General features: G+C 39.9%; 1 protein-coding gene across 1 annotated transcript in view; it reads right to left on the reverse strand.

Moving 5' to 3' along the window:
* The window catches only part of LOC133449271 (zinc finger E-box-binding homeobox 2-like), a 45230-nt gene extending 31919 nt beyond the window's left edge, over positions 1 to 13311 (reverse strand). The window contains exon 1 of the mRNA XM_061728405.1: positions 13254 to 13311. Coding sequence (XP_061584389.1) covers positions 13254 to 13311 — 58 coding nt within the window. The remainder of the gene's footprint in view (positions 1 to 13253) is intronic.
* Between the last annotated feature and the right edge of the window lie 5488 nt (positions 13312 to 18799).

Raw genomic sequence — 18799 nt, forward strand, 5'->3', positions numbered from 1 at the left:
TGTGCGTGTTTTGTGTGTGACTCTACTGTAGTGCATGTGCAGAGGTGGACAGAGTACGCGACCCCAGTACTTGAGTAAGAGTACTTTTTAACTCTTTAGTACTTTTTAGTACTTTTTTAAATTTTGACTAGTGGTCAAAATTTAGTAAAAGTAACTGAGTCAAAATATTACTCGAGTAAGAGTAGAAAAGTACTTGCTTTTAAAGGTACTTAAGTATCCAAAAGTAAATGCTTTTAAATTTACTTTAAGTCAAAGTAAGAGTAAGAGTAAATTTCTTATTTTCCACATCAGTAAATTACTATATTTTTTCTAAATTAATTTAAGGATCTTTTAACTTGTTTCTGAGAATTCGATGTTGAGTTGTTGAAAGCAGAGAGGTAGTTCTGCTTCGGCAGACACAATAAACATTTGAAAATAAATGTCTGTGGAAAGAGCAGACCTGAAAGTAACTAGTACTTTTCAGCCTTCCTAGAAATTTACTTGAGTAAAAGTAAAAATATTTTGAAAATGTATTCAAGTATACGACGGAGTATTAGGGCCAAACTAAGACAAAAAAAATTGGAAATTACGAGAATAAAGTCATAATATAATGAGAATAAAGTCGTAAAATTACGAGAATAAAGTCGTAATGTTGCGAGAATAAAGTCGTAATAGAATAAAGTCGTAATATTACGAGAATAAAGTCGTAAAATTACGAGAATAAAGTCGTAACATTACGAGAATAAAGTCGTAACATTACGAGAATAAAGTCGTAATGTTGCGAGAATAAAGTCGTAATATTATGAGAATATAATTTATGAGAACTCTAAGAAGAGCTTCTTCTCCCTGTGTTAAAATGAGGAATATTGAGCATCTTGTGAAGTTATATTTATATATTTATAATATATTACGACTTTATTCTCGTAATATTATGACTTTATTCTCGTAATTTTACGTCTTTATTCTCGTAATATTATGACTTTATTCTCGTAATTTTACGACTTTATTCTCGTAATATTATGACTTTATTCTCGTAATTTTACGACTTTATTCTCGTAATATTATGACTTTATTCTCGTAATTTTACGACTTTATTCTCATTACATTATGACTTTATTCTCGTAATTTCCTTTTTTTGTTTGGCCCTAATACTCCGTCGTACAAGTAAGAGTAATAAGTACCAAAGAAATCTAATACTAAAGTAAAGTACAAATCCTCTGGATATGTACTTAAGTACAGTACTCAAGTAAATTTACTCCGTTACTGTCCACCACTGTGCATGTGAAACCCAAAACTAATGCCGTCCAAAAAAAAAAAAAAAGAAAGAAAGAAAGCAATTAAAGCTATGGAGAAAAAAAACGCAAAGACGGAGTCAGAGCTACATGAGAAAGTGTTTGCATGTCATTACGAACCATGTTGGAGGGAAAAGAAAGTGATGGCAAAGAAGAAAGGGAGGCGGAGAGAAAAGAAGGAGTGTAAAGCCTCGACCGGTGAAATAATGTACATTAAAAAAAGACTCAACAAGAAAAACGTTTAAAAAGCTAAGTTGGGGAGTTTAAGAGGATCTTTGATGTGTATCAGAAGAGGAAAGCAGCCTTGCGACTGGGACGACAGTAATTTTAAGTCGAAGCAGAAGGGCTGGCTGACTGGCTGCCTTACTGGCTGGCTGGCGGACTGCCTGCCTGACTGACTGTGGTCTTTGATGGCGCTGACTGTTTGAAGTGGTTTTCGGGGGATGGGAGCAGCGTGTGGTGTCAGTGGGACAGGGGAGGCGCTCTAGGAGCGAGGCGGGGGGGCCGGGGGGGCACCACGGCGACCGTACGGGGCCGAGAGGGAGTCCGGGCTGGGAGGAGCAGATGATGGATACATGGAAAGAGAGAGGCAGAGAAGAGAAGGAAGGGATACAAATGATTGTAGAAAAAAAGAGTGGATGTGAGAAGAAATTAGGAATGGGTGATATTTTACCGTTCACGATAAACCGTCCAAAACAATTCCCCACGATAAGAATTTGTCATCTCACGGTAAAAACGATAAATTCCCCTTGATGACGTTTTTGTGTAAAGCCGGATTTATGGAAGGAAGGAAGGAAGGAAGGAAGGAAGGAAGGAAGGAAGGAAGGAAGGAAGGAAGGAAGGAAGGAAGGAAGGAAGGAAGGAAGGAAGGAAGGAAGGAAGGAAGGAAGGAAGGGAGAAAATAAGGAAGGGAGAAAATAAGGAAGGGAGAAAAGAGGAAGGGAAGAAGGAAGGAAGGAAGGAAGGAAGGAAGGAAGGAAGGAAGGAAGGAAGGAAGAATGAAAAGAAGGAAAGAAAGAAGGATGGAAGGAAGGAAGGAAGGAAGGAAGGAAGGAAGGAAGGAAGGAAGGAAGGAAGGAAGGAAGGAAGGAAGGAAGGAAGGAAGGAAGGAAGGAAGGGAGAAAATAAGGAAGGGAGGATGGGAGAAAAGGAAGGGAGAAAAGAGGAAGGGAAGAAGGAAGGAAGGAAGGAAGGAAGGAAGGAAGGAAGGAAGGAAGGAAGGAAGGAAGGAAGGAAGGAAGGAAGGAAGGAAGGAAGGAAGGAAGGAAGGAAGGAAAGAAAGAAGGAAGGAAGGAAGGAAGGAAGGAAGGAAGGAAGGGAGAAAATAAGGAAGGAAGGAAGGAAGGAAGGAAGGAAGGAAGGAAGGAAGGAAGGAAGGAAGGAAGGAAGGAAGGAAGGAAGGAAGGAAGGAAGGAAGGAAGGAAGGAAGGAAGGAAGGAAGGAAGGGAGAAAATAAGGAAGGGAGGATGGAAGGAAGGATTTATTTTTTTTAACACAACCATTCAAACAGACAAAAGTACAAAATAATCATCTTCAGGGAAATTAAATCAATAAAATAATAAAATAAATTAAAATTAATAAAAAAAATAACTTAGTACTTTTAATAAATAATAAATTAAAAGAATAACAGAATAAAAAAATAAATTAAGCACAAGTAGCACAACATTTCAAGCCTTTGTACTTTTCTTTTTTAACCAGGCAGAACTAGAACAAGACCATGAACTCATAGAAACTCTGTGTGTGTTTGAGTCTGTGTAAATGTGACAAAACATGCAAAAACAAACATTTTTCGCAAAGAATCACTCAGTGATGTCATGAGATTGACGCATACGCGGATAAAAGGGATGAAAGAAAAGTAACAGCTCAATGTAGCCTAATGTAGCGGATAAGTAAGAGTAACAGTTACTTCTTCACAAATCTACTCAAGTAAAAGTAAAAAGTATAGTGATTCAAAACTACTCCTAAAAGTACAAAATTTCCAAAAACTTACTAAAGTAAATGTAACGGAGTAAATGTAACTCGTTACTACCCACCATACGAGGCCTAGACACATTTACACCTACCTACCTTTCAGCTAACGCTAACCCCCCTCTGCTACGCAGCCCGGCTACCTCATAGCTGGTAATCACAACTGTAATGTTTCCCAATCTTAAAAAACACAGCCACAAAGGAAAAAAAGGAAAAGGACATTCACCCGGTACCATTTTTAAAATGTTTCCCCCCCTTGTTTAGTCATCTTTATTTCATGACTGACCTTTCTAATTACAAACCTTTCTCCGTTTTGCAATACCAAAAACCTGTCATGGACCAAAAGAAATTCTTTAACGCTGATAAGGCTATCTTCAAAATTGCTACGTGCTGATAAACGACAGAGTGGACCAGTGCACACTGCGCCGCTTCCTTTCTAGCAAGAAATACTTCTGACATATGGAGCCGGTTCTTTACATACGATAAGGATTAATTATGAGCTAAAGATTCATTTGTGGCAAAAAGCACGTTGGATGTAATGAACAGGCTGCAAAACAGTTCATTTAAGACAAACTGCAACTATAAAGAGCCCATTTAACCAAAAAAAAAGAGAAGAAACTCTTTCTTTTTGTTGTTGCCATGTTAATATGTAGTGCGTTTTAATCAGATATGCACTGTGTCACTGATTGAATGAATAAGTCAATAAATCCGTGAGAAAACATCTGCAGAAGCGATTCGTTCGCTCCTTCTGAAAGCGTTTGATACAAAGCGGAAATGGGCTTAAATGAGAACTTGATAGTCAAAGAAACACAAGGCACGAGTATAAAGGGAGTTAACTTGATTGGGATTTTTTTGTTTAAAGCCTGAACTGTTACAGGTGGGACTGAAAATATCAGAGACGTGTTTCCCCCGACCTGTCCAGGCTGCACTTCTGCCTTTCTGATCCCTGAATAAGAAGAAGACGGGATAGAACAATGGATGGATGGCTGTTCTGTCCATGATGGCATGTGTTTACTCTAGGAATGGGTGATATTTTACCGTTCACGATAAACCGTCAAAAAAATTCCTCACGGTAAGAATTTGTCATCTCACGGTAAAAATGATAAATTCCCCTTGATGAAGTTTTTGTGTAAAACTGATTTATGGTTCTGTGTTAAATCCACGCACAACGTAGGTGTGAGGGAAGGAAGGAAGGAAGGAAGGAAGGAAGGAAGGAAGGAAGGAAGGAAGGAAGGAAGGAAGGAAGGAAGGAAGGAAGGAAGGAAGGAAGGAAGGAAGGAAGGAAGGAAGGAAGGAAGGAAGGAAGGAAGGAAGGAAGGAAGGAAGGAGGGAAGGAAGGAAGGAAGGAAATGAGCCAGAAAGAAAGAAAGAAAGAAAGAATGAAAGAAAGAACGAAATAAATGAGCCTGAAAGAAAGAAAGAAAGAAAGAAAGAAAGAAAGAAAGAAAGAAAGAAAGAAAGAAAGAAAGAAAGAAAGAAAGAAAGAAAGAAAGAAAGAAAGAAAGAAAGAAAGAAATGAGCCAGAAAGAAAGAAAGAAAGAAAGAAAGATATGAGCCTGAAAGAAAGAAAGAAAGAAAGAAAGAAAGAAAGAAAGAAAGAAAGAAAGAAAGAAAGAAAGAAAGAAAGAAAGAAAGAAAGAAAGAAAGAAAGAAAGAAAGAAAGAAAGAAAGAAAGAAAGAAAGAAAGAAAGAAAGAAAGAAAGAGCGAGCAGTGTTTTGGGGGCTCCAAAGACTGAATGTGGTGATAGATTTATAGTTAAAAGGTGGAGTTGAATTGGTATTTTTTTATCGTCATTTTTTTCGTTATCGGGATAAATGCCAGAAATGATCGTGATACATTTTTTAGTCCATACCGCCCATCCCTAGTTTACTCCCGACCGTGCAACCGCGAGTGTGTACATGATCTCTTTCAGTGTGTGTAGTAACGTGCAGGTCAGATGAAGGTGCTGCAGGTGATCGCAGGTACAGGAGGACGGGGAGCGAGAGGAGGAGTCTCCCTCTCTCCCACCTCACGCCTTATCAGTCCAAGGATTACTCTTCTCTCACCTGAGAAGTTTGCAGATAGAACTTACGATGGTGGACTAAACGGGTCAAAACGGAACAGCCTGCCCTTTTAATGAGCTGAGCAAGTCCAGTTTAGCTTTACAGTTTAAAAAAAAATCCTCTGCAGGATTTTGACACCCTCTTCCTTCCTTGGAGGCCGTCTCTTCAGTATGCAAGGTTGTATTGGACAATTGTGGATAATTAAACAAATTAAAATGAAGTATGGGTATATTTTTGCTTCATGAGGGGGGAAAAAAATACCATCTGGAGCTATAAATCATGCATGTGATCCTTTTTTATAGAAACAGAATACGCAAAGCTAGCAGTTTGAAGTCTTAACTCTCTTGTAGTAAATATTTTTACTATTTACAAAGTATTTTATGCATTATTAATAATGCCTTAAAGCTTAATAAGCAATGCATATCCACAGAAGGTACAAAATTGAACATGCTCTCTGCAACCGCTTACTGATCGTGATTCTGCTGATTACATTATGTTAAAAACGCTATTTAGCTAGAACAATAAAATGATAAGTAGGTGAAGTAAATCGCTTGTAATAATTGACCACTGCATCTCAGTTCAATGTTCTGCGGGGGGAAACTTGTCTCCTGGTTTTGTTGTGGACACATTTGAACAGCGTGGAGAACATTCCCACGTGGAATTGACCCTCCCTGCAGCAGCGGCGGCGGCTTTCACAGAGCACACCGCAGGACGAGAAACCACTCCAGCGATCTATAAGGTCATATGGATTTAAGGGCCTGGTTGTCTGAATGAAATCAGGACTCCAGGACGGCCCACAAGGTCCTGCATCCAGCCCTCGGCAGGTCAGAGCTGCTTTCGTGGTACCAGGAGAAACTAACCATCATCAAGCAGGTGGTTTCAATGTTTTTGAGAGGTTGATATAATAATGCTGTTTTATTAAACTACATAGACCATAAACTAATTCATACTTGTCAACTGTTCCTTTTTTTTTGCCATGAGAAAGTGCATGCAACGCCCAGTTAAACATTTTAATTGATTATTAGTCATCTGATACAGCTGTACTATAAATTCAATTGGCCATGTACATGAGAAAAAGTGGTTGATTTAACTTTGAAATTAAATTAAAAGTTAAAAAACGGGCTAAGACCGAGGCAGCACAGTGGCTTAGTGGTTAGCACTGTTGCCTCACAGCAAGAAGGTTCCCGGTTTGACTCCCAGGCCCAGCAGGACCTTTCTGTGTGGAGTTTGCATGTTCTCCCCGTGCTTGCGTGGGTTTCCTCCGGGTACTCTTCCTCCCACAGTCCAAAAACATGCATGCTAGGTAAATTGATTATTCTAAATTGCCCGTAGGGTGGAAACTAGCATTTCTGCTAAACCCGGTGTATTTACACTGCTTAATGTAGTGTTAATTAATATGCATTGTCCCGTCTAAATAAACTTTGAATATATAAGATGGGGCAAAAAACGAAAAACATTAGGAATTATAAAAAAGAGATGCAAAGAAAGTAAATAAAAATGTGTTTTAAACGGATGTATTCACATTTTGGAGGCAGATGTGAAGTTTTCTCTCCCTCAGAGATGATTGATGCAGAATAAGAAAAATAAATAAAAAGATGAAACTTGTACTCGTCGGACTGTTGCTGATCCACACCACAAATGAAACGGTTCCTCATTCGACTGGCAGTTACATGCAGTCCCTTCGCTGGCAAACATGGGCCCGCTGAGTGGGCCTCTCTCTCCGCTCTGCCTCTCCCTCTGTCTCTCCCTCCATCTCCTCTCTCCCGCTCTGTCTCTCCCTCTGTCTCTCCCTCCATCTCCTCTCTCCCGCTCTGCCACCCATCTGGCCCTTGTAATACATGACAGCTGAAGCAGGGTTTCCAAATTTAATTTGAGGTGTGATAAAACAGCACATATCTATAAATTGTGTGCAGCGAGTCAGCCTGCCTATCTGGACGGCTTTAACCCCCTTTCTTTCTTCTGCCCACCATGTGCAGCATATGAAGCACACAAGCCCCGCTCCGTCCTCAACAAAGAGAGATCCGCAAATAGACTCAATAGCTAGGAGTGTTGCCAAAGCAATGACAAAGAACATAATAATAACTCTGCATATGGAGGGAATGGCGAAAAGGACCCGTTTGCAGAAACACATCTGTCTCTACGCAAACCTAGTTTTTATCAGGTACGATATCTCTGATGAGAAAGGAGAAGTGCCTTATAATGAAAAAGCTGCAAGAAAATGGGTTTTCAATGTGTGACATGAAAACAGGCGAGAACTTTTACACAAACAGACGTGCCGTGAGCTCCGTGGTTACTCGTGTTATCGTTACAGTTTAAAAGTGTAAAGCTTAGATATAGAGTTGGCATGTGAGTTTCTGCTGAAGTCTATAAGGGTCCCCGCTGTCCCATCGGCGTGTAATATGAAGTTTTACTTTAAATGATGTATCAAGACCTTTCATCTCCGTGAGGGATCCCGGTGCGATTGTTTGAATCAAACTCAAATGTTTGTGAAAACAAATGATTCCTGTTGGAGAGGGACCGCTATAGTGGCAGCCACGCGCGGGAAACGTGAAGCTAGAAACGGACCTACTGCTGCCACTAGGGCTGGGGATTGATTCAAATATCAAGAATAGATTCAATTCCGATTCTTAAGATTCAGAATCGATTATCACGCTTTGATTCGATCCGATATTGATTTGGGTTAGTGTTATTAAAACTGTTTTTTCAGCTGTTGCATGAATTATATGACTGTAGTTATGCAAGATATTACTACTAGTATTATATTGAGATTAAACAGCAAGTATTGCAGCTAATGATGCTGTAAGGACCAATCAGCTCCCAGAATGCTGATAGAACTGCTTTCAGAAACATCATGTGGGTCAGAATTATCAAACAGATCCAGGGAGGAAACAGAGACGAATGAAATCGGTTTTATTTTTTCCCCATTTATGAGAATTTGGTTTTTAACATTTATGCAAATGTAACCCCAAGACAGTATAAAAAGCAAAGAAATATAGACAATTTATGCAATTATAACTGAAAACTTTAATATTTTCATACCTTTAAACATATTTAAAGGCAAAAACATGGCACCAGTGTCCAACAAAATATTCCTTTTTTGGGCATAACAAAAAAGTACCAAAAGTTGTAATGTAATGATGAAAAAAAAAAAAAAAAAATATATATATATATATATTTTTTTAAATCGATCTTTAGACATATGAATCGATTTTTAGGAATTAATATGAGAATCGATTTAAAAACGGAGAATCGATCTTTTCAACACAGGCCTAGCTGCCACATCTCAAACATGAGAACAGGAAATGATTAAAAGAAGATGTGGACAGTACAAAGAGGGACTCCATCAAGGGACTCCATCAAGGGACTCCATCAAGGGACTCCATCAAGGGACTCCATCAAGGGACTCCCCGGGACTGTTGTGGGGACATGGCCTTCCAATGGTTAGAGCAACAAATTTGTGATGAGTGAAGAACAAGAAGGGAAACTTCAACTATCCCATGTTCTGTCACCCATCCTGCCCCCTCCGCTGCTGCCCTCGCATAACCCTCAGCCCCTCCAGTCTTCTCACGCTGGATCGCTTTCTTCAGCCCTCAGCCCTGTCAGCCCCATCAGTTCCTCATCTCTGTCACCCTCCTCTCGTCTTCTGCCCCTCCCACCCCCTCGGTTCTGACGCCTGAGCTGAGCCCCTTGAAGACTCCCCAGTAATAAACCCTGGTGCCTGGGCTCCTCGTTGCTGTCTCGGTCTTCCCCACCCACCCCTCATCCACGAGCGAACGCTACATCTGCCGTTAAAGCGCGTCCAAAAAAAAAGCTCAGGCCCCGTCCCCGCTCTGTACAGTGTGAGAGCGTCAGTCGTTAACGTTCCAATGCCTTCACCCTATACTCTCTCCTTCTCTTTTTTCCCCCCTCTCTTTTTGTGTTGCTGGAGTCCTTCGTGTACAATGTGGTATGCTCACTGCAGCAGCACAGTGCCAGAAAAACCCACACAAACACACACACACACACACACACATGCGAATGCATGCACATGCACAGTCACAGACACACAGCTGGGCCCCAGCTGCATACAAAGACTGGGGTTTGGAAATCAATGAAGGAGAAAGAAGAAAAGGGAAAAGGAGTTGAAATAAATTGGCACTTGAAAAAAGAAGAAAACGAGAATGGGAGTGAGGGAAACAGACGGAGAGCTCTCTCTTAAAAAAGCACATCCACTCAACAACATGGAGAGGTTTTTAATGAAGTAACAAAACATAGGAGCGCAGATAAGCGACCGAGGGGCTGCTTGTAACGCGGTAACTACGTCGGATTGAAAACGTCGATAAGTTTGATCAGTTCCCCCACTGTGGTCAATCTGATGCTGACTTTGAGAAGCGGTTAGAGCAAGAACAAGTCAAAAGAAATACAGAAGTGGTCTTAGACACTCCAATTCTTGTTTTATTTAGGTTTTAACGACATCCATGTTCATTTTGGAAACAGCAAATAGGGAAACTTGGCTCTCTTACACCTAAACAGAATTGATTGAACATCACTGCAAACATCTGTACGGGACACTCTCCTTAAAGAGTTAAATCTGGGCTTGGTTCTAAGGGAGGTCACACTAAATACTGACTTTGGCTTTGGCTATTCTGTACCCTGCATGGTTTTATTTTGCGTACATATAATCTAGGGCTTGACTGACCGGTGAGGGTTTTTCCATGACCAATATTTTACTCCACCGATAATATTATGATACCACTGTTTTTTTCTGTTTGTATCTTGATAAAAAGGTGGTAATTCGTACTTTGATCAGCCTAAGTGACAAGAGGTGACTTTTGCACAGGATTAAATCGATTAAAGAGCAAAAAACTGGAATCAAAAGAACAGTTAGTGCACAACAAGGTGCTTATTCTGAAGGCCAAGTACACAGAGAACACATTAAAGGCTTGCTTGGTGAGAGCTCTCGTACAAAAACTGAAATGAAATGTCAGAGAACAATCTGCCTTTATAGTTTATTTTTTCTTATTTTCCCAAAAGAGTGCAAGTGCAGCTATAAAAAAAAAAAGAAAAAAAAGTGAGGAAAAAGGTACTTAAGTGACCAAATGACTCCATGAAGTCACCGGTTTAACTGTGTGAAAAAGGCCTGAAGGGGATTGGTTAATTACAACCAGTTAACCAGTTATCATTTCAAATGTATGTTTCCTTTCGGGATGCCAGCGCTGTTTCCAATCTACCAGGAATGAAGAACTGTAATTTCCTCACATTGCTTTACGTTTGCTGAACATTGACGGTTTTATTGGGGGAGACGGAGACATAATCAATAGGCGCCTTGGAGGGAGAAGAAAAAGTCAGCCTATGTTTTTCCTCTTTCTTCTGGTTTGGAAAAGATCCCTGACAATCCCTGTCTTCTGAGTCGGGCTGTGCCAAATTCATCTGGTTTTATCAAGGACCTTTAACTCCCCGCTCACATTCCAGATCCTGCACACAGCTTTAAAATACTCGTTTCAATGCTGACATGAGGATGCACACACAGCGCCCTTATAACACCCCCCGAATACAAGCTTTTCACATGTGTCCATGCATGTGCTAATATATGCTCTCTATAAGGAGACGCATCTGAGAAAATCACTCAAAGTGTTGATAAACTCATGCAAAAGAGAATAAGCAACCTGATCCATTCTTTTAATTCATATATATATATATATATATATATATATATATATATATATATATATATATATATATATATATATATATATATATATATATATATACATGCACATAAATGAAAAATTGCATGAATCATACAATAAAATTACTCAACACTTTTAAGCAGTTTCTGCTTTTTTTTTCTTGCTTTTTTCTGGTATGACTTGAATTTTACTAGAAGTCCGCTGCAGGTGATACTTATCTCTCCTGCGAAGTAGCTACAGGGCTTATAGGAACTGGACTGTGTTTGTGGGCTGTTCTGATAAGTGACAGGTCCCTGTCAGTTAAAGTGCTGTTCAGCTGATTGGCTTTCACGGCTGTGTGCCGCTGTTGATCTGCGAAATGGAGGGGCAGTTGGTCGACAAACTGCTATGTGACAGTCAAAGGTGAGAGTGTGTGCGTGCATGTGTGTGAGAGTGTGTTCGTGCATGTGTGTGTGTGTGTGTGTGTGTAGACACACACAAACACACACACGCATGAGCACCCGCTGGTGCTGAGCAGCCTGAGTGGATCTCGCCCTGGTGACACTCGGCTCAGCTTCACACCTTTCTAAATAAAATGAGGAAGCACTAACAGGCGACTTAATAAACAAGCAAACTGACTCCTTACAGCAAATAGTTACCTGTCACTTTAGAGGCACAAAACAACATGCTAGGGTTCGGTGTGGCTGTCATAAAACTCCAAAGAACCGTGAGGAAAATCCTTGATTGTACACATCTGATAGCAAGATGACGGAAAACAATCTGGCCAACTCCTTTCTGTATTTTTAACGGATTTAAGGCTGCATCTACATTTGCATCGATAGATTACAGTGCATCACCCACACACTTCTTTATTATTTGCACAATTTGAAATATGTTTATTGTTAGTTCTGGAGATTCATTACGTTAGGGAGATTTAGAAAGGGATAAGTTTAGGGTTACAGAAACATTATGCTGAGGATAATTTCAGAGTTGGGGTTTAGAGAAGTAGGGTTTCATTCTAACATATATTTTCAGCCCTCATGAGAAGGCAGGATGAACAAATATTATGCTAAATGTGCATCAGGCTGCAGGTGTGCGAACCCTTGCTCGTGTTTGTGAGTTCAGAGCCACACACTAACTAACAGGGCGCAGCCTGGTGCATGCAGGACAAAGTTGCAACAAAGTCTCTAAATTCAGCTTGCTGCCTAGAAGTTTCTCTCAGAATTGAAGTAGGAAGTAGATTCACACAAACTGATAACTGACATCATCTAAAGCTTAAGGTTATCTCAAACTACCACTAATACCTGATTAGGCAGTTGTTAGTCATGTAAGAAAAAGGGAAATATTGAGCATTTTTAAGTGTCAAGTATAACCTACATGCCCCTTAGTCCACTTTTAATCACATGATGAAGAAAAACAAAGAAAACTCATGTATATTTCTTTAAATATCAGTGTGTCCTAGATTTGGTTATTTACTGCCTCAAAACTTCAACAAAGTCTTATTCTTGTAAGTCTCATTCTTAAGTTCTTTCACCACCCTATGCTTCATATTTTATTTTATTTACCCAATAATTCCTTTTTGAACCGTATTGAACATGCCAAACTGTGAGCCTATGTTTAAAAGAAAGAATAATAGCCTAAATATTATATATATATATATATATATATATATATATATATATATATATATATATATATATATATATATATATATATATATATATATATATATATATATATATATATATATATATAATGTAAAATTATACTCATCAGCATGATAAAAGATGATAAAAAAAGATATATAATCCGTATAGTAATAATAAGAGAGCAAAGTTCTATTAAGTTTTAATTTAACAAACTTAATAGAAAGACGCTCAGAGTCTCTACATGAAAATCTTTTGCTTTAAAGAACTATTTTCTTGCAGAACTAAATCTTTAATGGCAGACTGTTTAAAATACATTTTATGTAATTGTGCAATTAACACAAAGCACGTGAGATTTCCTTCAAGAAAACAGAATACAAATAAATACGCGTAAAATTTTGTGGTTTCTTTGTGTAACTACCTTGCTTTTTTTTTTTTAAGGCTCTGCACAGGTATGAGTCCAGGTGGAATCATCCCGACCTGAAAAGCTCTCAAAAGCCATAAACTCACAAGAACATTTGGTAAATGCGAGCGTCCTGTCCTGTGCAGCAAAGTAAAGTAAAGCGACGGTCTTTCTCCTCAAACTCCACATTGAGAAGCTGCAGCAACATCCGCGCCGCATCTTTCACCCAAACTCCTCCAAACTCCCCAAGCAGCGCGGCAGCGCGGGTTCTTACCTTGATTCCTCCTCGGGTTGGCTTGTTTCCTGCGCTTCCCCCTGCTTTCCTCTGTCATTTTTTGTTTTTAGTCTCTTAGTTTAGTTGTTGTTTGTGTGTCTTGGTTGTGATGGTGATGCGTCCTGGTGTCCGGGGCGCGGAGCGGAGCTGCGCTGCGTCCTGAGTCCCTGCTCAACAGTGAGTGGTTTAAAGATGCATCGCCCTCGGCCACAGCGGGACACTCAGACCTTGATGGGACTCCAGGCAGGAGGCGACGAGACGCGGGGAGAGGACGGTGATGTCAGCAGGAGAGGCTGGCCCGGAGCTCGGGCTTGGCATCGGAAACTTAAGCCGGAGTTATGGTTCTGCGTTAAATCGACGCAGAGCCCTACGGCGTAAGCGGGCGCATCGCCGCGTGCCCTACGCCGTACGCTCTGCGTCGGTGTAACGCGGAACCATAAATCAGCCTTTACACCTTCCTCAAAGTAACGCGTGACTGGAAAAGCCCCATCAGAAGCCTAAACTTTGACAATTGCTTCGAATTTATTTATAGTTTATTCAACATCCATAGTCCATGAAATGGGAATACTGTTGCTTTAATCTTTAATCTTACCTTCCTATTCTTTTTTATACATTTACATATTTACACCCTCTTTTCAAGGGGTGAGTGTCGTGTATCCCAACGCAGAACTGCATTTGGGAAGTCATCATTCTCATGTATTATTGCAATGACTCAATGGAATACTCTGCCAACCGACATTATTTCATATACAAGTCCCCACACCTTCTCACATCTTGCCAAGCGTTGGTTACTGTCAAGACAAGTGTGTGTGCATTTATGAAGTGTACATTTATGAAGCTTTAATCTTAGGTACCAACATCTGACAGATCCCAGTTCTGCCTCTTTTTTACTTATTTTTTTCTTTTTCTATACTCATTTGTATGTAGTTTTCCATCAACCTGCCCAGACTCACATCCAACACTTTAAAAACCCCATATTGTACATTTCTGTCTATATTGTTCATTTCTGTTTATACATTTTATCTGTCATCTGTCATCCTACGTCACTTTTTGTAAAGATTCCTATCTTTTGAATCCTCATATTGTACATTTCTGTTTATACATTTTACTTTATTCTATCTCTTATTTTATCTCCATATACTTGTTTGCTTTTATATTTTTATTTTTATTTTTACTTTTACTGTATTGCACCAATCACCACAACAAATTCCTTGTGTGTGTTAACAAACTTGGCAATAAACCCCCTTTCTGATTCTGATTCTGATTCTGATTCTGATTCAGGGACTACAGGGTGGCAAATAGCAAGTTGCTACAACCTGGCACAATGCATGGGGCTATTATCTTGCAAAGATTAATGTCTTATTGTGCACGGTCCCTGTTTTGAAATAAATAAATAAATTACAAATTCTACAATAATTGATTAAAAAAAGCCCCACCCACGTGTTCACCTTTATTTTCTTTCTGCTAATAGTCAAGGTGCGACGCTGCCATCGACTCCCGATGCTCCACTAAGCAGACATTACCTTTAACAGCAGGTTAATGGGCAGCAGGTATGCGTTTCCCTGCACCCTCCCGGCCTCCCCGTGATGTTTTTATGGCTCAAAGTGATTTGCACAGTGTCGCACCTGCGCTCGAGTACCCTGGAGTGGACCCCGTCCTGCGCCCCCATTCACCCCCTGCATGGCTGCAGGAAGTGCTGCATTGACGGCCCTTTGTGTTGCAACCTGGACCGTAATCTGTTTTGCAACTGAAAAAAACATACCGAAGTAAAAAACCCCTAACGCAGCGCACAGGACCCCCAACCTTGGGGTAAAAACCCCCCCACCTTAGTCCATAGTCACTCTGCCAAATAAGGCCGAGCTTTTCACGGTGCATAATGGGTAATGCTGGGGTCTATGGAGAGTAAACAAACAGGGATCTGACACTGAGACACAGATTAAGTAAATTAAATAGAGCGGTAACGGGGTGACTATATCTGCTCCCACCTTTAGAGGACGGAATTCACAAATTACTCAAGAAAAAAATCGTTTTTAACTATCTCTTCATTTTTTTTTAATTTTTTTTTAGCCTTTTTAAGATTCAAACACACACACAATCTTAAACCTGTAAAAAAGTCACAAGGGTAACAAAATCACACATAATCTATAGTGGCTCTATGCAGAGGTGTCAAAAGTATTCACATTCATTACTCAGGTAGAAGTATAGATAGTAGAGTTTAAAAATACCTCCTGTAGAAGTTGAAGTATCAACTCAAGTTTTTTTTCAAGTAACAGTATACAAGTACTGGTTTCAAAACTACTTAAAGTATAAAAGTAAAAGTAATATAAGGGGGGGGGGGGGGGAAGCCATTAAGGCTAAAAGCCATTGAAAATGGATGCCTCTTAGTATAATGCAAATATATTAAAGAACCATATATGTGTACTATTGAGCATTAACATGTTTCAGAGAGCAGACACGTACAAACCAATAGGGTGTCGGAATGGTATTATGTTTTTACTTCTCATCCAACCACAACCAAATTCACTCAATCCGGATGGAGCAATTTAAATAAAATAGAGTAACAAGGCTGTTTCTAAAATGTAAGGAGTAAAAAGTACAGATAATTGCGTGAAAATGTAAGGAGTAAAAGTAAAAAGTCGTCTGAAAAATAATTACTCCAGTGAAGTAACCAAAATTTCTACTTAAGTAAGGGTAACAAAGTATTTGTACTTTGTTACTTGACACCTCTGGCTCTATGTATATTAATGAAACGGCATCATTCCTGTTTATTACCTTTTTCACCAGTATAGCTGCTTTTAACAACACATATATTACTGGCTCACAATGGGGAAAAAAAGAAGACAGAGCTCTTTTATTCATTCACCATCATGACTGCTGGTTTGTGTCTTTAATGGATTCTGGAAGGGGAAAGCATCCTGAAGGTGGGGAGGGTGCAGGGGGCCGAAGAAAGAGAGGGACAGAGGGGTCATCCCGGCCTTTTGTGGTGGGATGGACACAGGAGAGGGAGGAGAGGAGGTGGATGAGGCGGGGGCAATAAACTCTGCTACAGATGAGGGTCACAGAGGTGCACGGGCTGCAGAGCTCCTGGGAGCACTTTTGTCTCTTTCTTTTTTTAAATCTTAACATGCATATGGTGGACAGCTTTAATTAAAGCTTTCATGTGATTTAACCACACTCAGCATTTCACCCAAAATCCCCTTTTTGCTCTTAGATGAACAATAAAGTTTGAGCTACTCTCACTTTTTCTCTCTCTCTTAATGAGCCCACCGCTTCTCTCTGTTGTACTTTTACTGACACGCCACAGATGCATTTGATGTATCGGATGTTTAAGTTTGACGAATGCAGCGGCGCTCTGGTTGGTGGTATAGTTGAAGTTTTCTCGTATCTTCTTAAAACAACATACACTCTCACAAAGAGGAAGCAGTCCCACTGGGGGTTTGCCCCAGTCTGTGGTCTCGGGGTTCAAAGCTTCTTGCATGGGGAGGAGAGCCCTTACACAGCATATTAAGCAGGAGTTAATTATATGCCAACCTAAGTGACAAAGGGAAAGAAAAGGCTCCTCCTGAATGGCCAGACAAGAAAGAAAAAAAAGTCATTATTCTGGTTACTTTCTTTGCATCTGAAAAACTCTGTTCTTAATTTGCCTTTCCCATTTGTAACAGCAGAAGTGGGGATTACATTGCAAAGGGGGTTATAATAGCACTTTTGCATCCGGTCCCAAGTATTTTATTTCATTTATTTAAGAATACACTGTAATTGTGAAACACACCACAATGCCCCAGTCACACATTAAGTGTAAAAAGAAAAGCCATCAGGGACATTGTGCATAACTAATGTTTTGGCCTGAAGTCTGAGGCATTTTCCCCCCCCAAAAAAACTAGCTAAAACAAGGTTCTGGTAAAAAAACAAAGCAATCATAAAGCAAGTGTGGTGTTCTGACCTGTGGGACATGGTTTTAGTGTTTACTAAAAGAAATGGTTTGTATTTTTCCCACCATAGATACATCCAGTTTATCTCCATTTCTTTCATAAGAGATGATTAGTGCACAACCTGCTCCCTCTACGTTTTAATATTGATGTAAATGCTGTTAAAATCTGGCTTAACCACGGGGATAAAACAGTGTGGGATTTAAATCTGGCTCTTCTAACCTGGTGCAGCCTCGATACGTGTGTCAGTTCCTTTAATGCAAACGGTTTTCTCTGCCATTTTTTCACATTTGTTGCTGCCAAATGTATCAATTAGCCCGGTGGCCCCTCACACCCAATCCACCCACTAATGTGGCTTCACCCGACCTGCCGTCTCTGGCTGAGTCACCAAAACACCAGCTAAGGCTAACAGTTTCAGCATTTCTTTCTAAAAAAGCATAACCTACATCTAATCTATTACCCGCACCGTCGTTACAGGGCGACAGTTTCCATATGATGAATTTTGATGTGTTATACATATTTTGAACACCTCAACCTGATGCACTTGAGTGGTGACCTCCTCAAAATTTACAAGGTGTGGGCCCACAGGGGCGGTAACGTGAGCTGTTTCTTGCACTTGAGGCTTTTTTTTTTTTATCCCAAAATGTGTGTATTACACATATAGCGGTAGAAAATGTGAATTATAAGTGTCCTCGTCACCTCCTTGCCAGCTCGTCCATCCTACAAACACCCAGTCAGTGTGACTCTTTTGTGGAAACGGAGCTATTGTTTGAAATGACAAATGTGGATATGGCAGATTGCGAATCAGTAGTCCGTCAGGAAAACTTCCCTTGCCTCGGAGCAAATGAGTCAGCTTTAGTATCACTGCCAGTCTGTAGTGGCTGGCCCGAGTCTTCTGTGCCATGCCACAACACCACAATGCCAGGATAGTCGGAAGCACATGGGGCCCCTGAACAAAAAAGAAAAAAAACAAAAAAGAAAGGAGCCAACACTGTAGAAAGTTAAGGTACTGACAATGGTTTTAAAGAGTTTGCTTAAAGAGTTACTGCAGAACTGTTTTGAAGCATTTCATAACATAAACAGCATATAGTTAGTAGGGATGGGCCGGTATGGACTAAAACATTTATCACGATAATTTCTCGCATTTGATCCCGATAACGATAAAACAAATACCAATACAAAAACCTCATCAATGGGAATTTATCCTTCTTTCTTTCTTTCTTTCTTTCTTTCTTTCTTTCTTTCTTTCTTTCTTTCTTTCTTTCTTTCTTTCTTCTTTCTTTCTTCTTCTCTTTCTTTCTTTCTTTCTTTCTTTCTTTCTTTCCTTTCTTTCTGCTCATTTCCTTGCCTTCCTTCCTTCCTCCTTTCCTTCCTTCCTTCCTTCCTTCCTTCCTTCCTTCTTCCTTCCTTCCTTCCCCCTTCCTCTTCCTTCCTTCCTTCCTTCCTTCCTTTCCTTCCTTCTTCCTTCCCTTCCTTCGGCTTTACACAAAACTTCTTTCTTTCGTTCTTTCTTTCTTTCTTCTCTTTCTTTCTTTCTTTCTTTCTTTCGTTCTCTTCTTTCTTTCACTTCTTTCTGGCTCATTTCCTTCCTTCCTTCCTTTATTCCTTCCCTTCCTTCCT

This window comes from Cololabis saira, chromosome 8 (assembly GCF_033807715.1).
Source record: "Cololabis saira isolate AMF1-May2022 chromosome 8, fColSai1.1, whole genome shotgun sequence".
NCBI classification, from domain to species: Eukaryota; Metazoa; Chordata; class Actinopteri; order Beloniformes; family Belonidae; genus Cololabis; species Cololabis saira.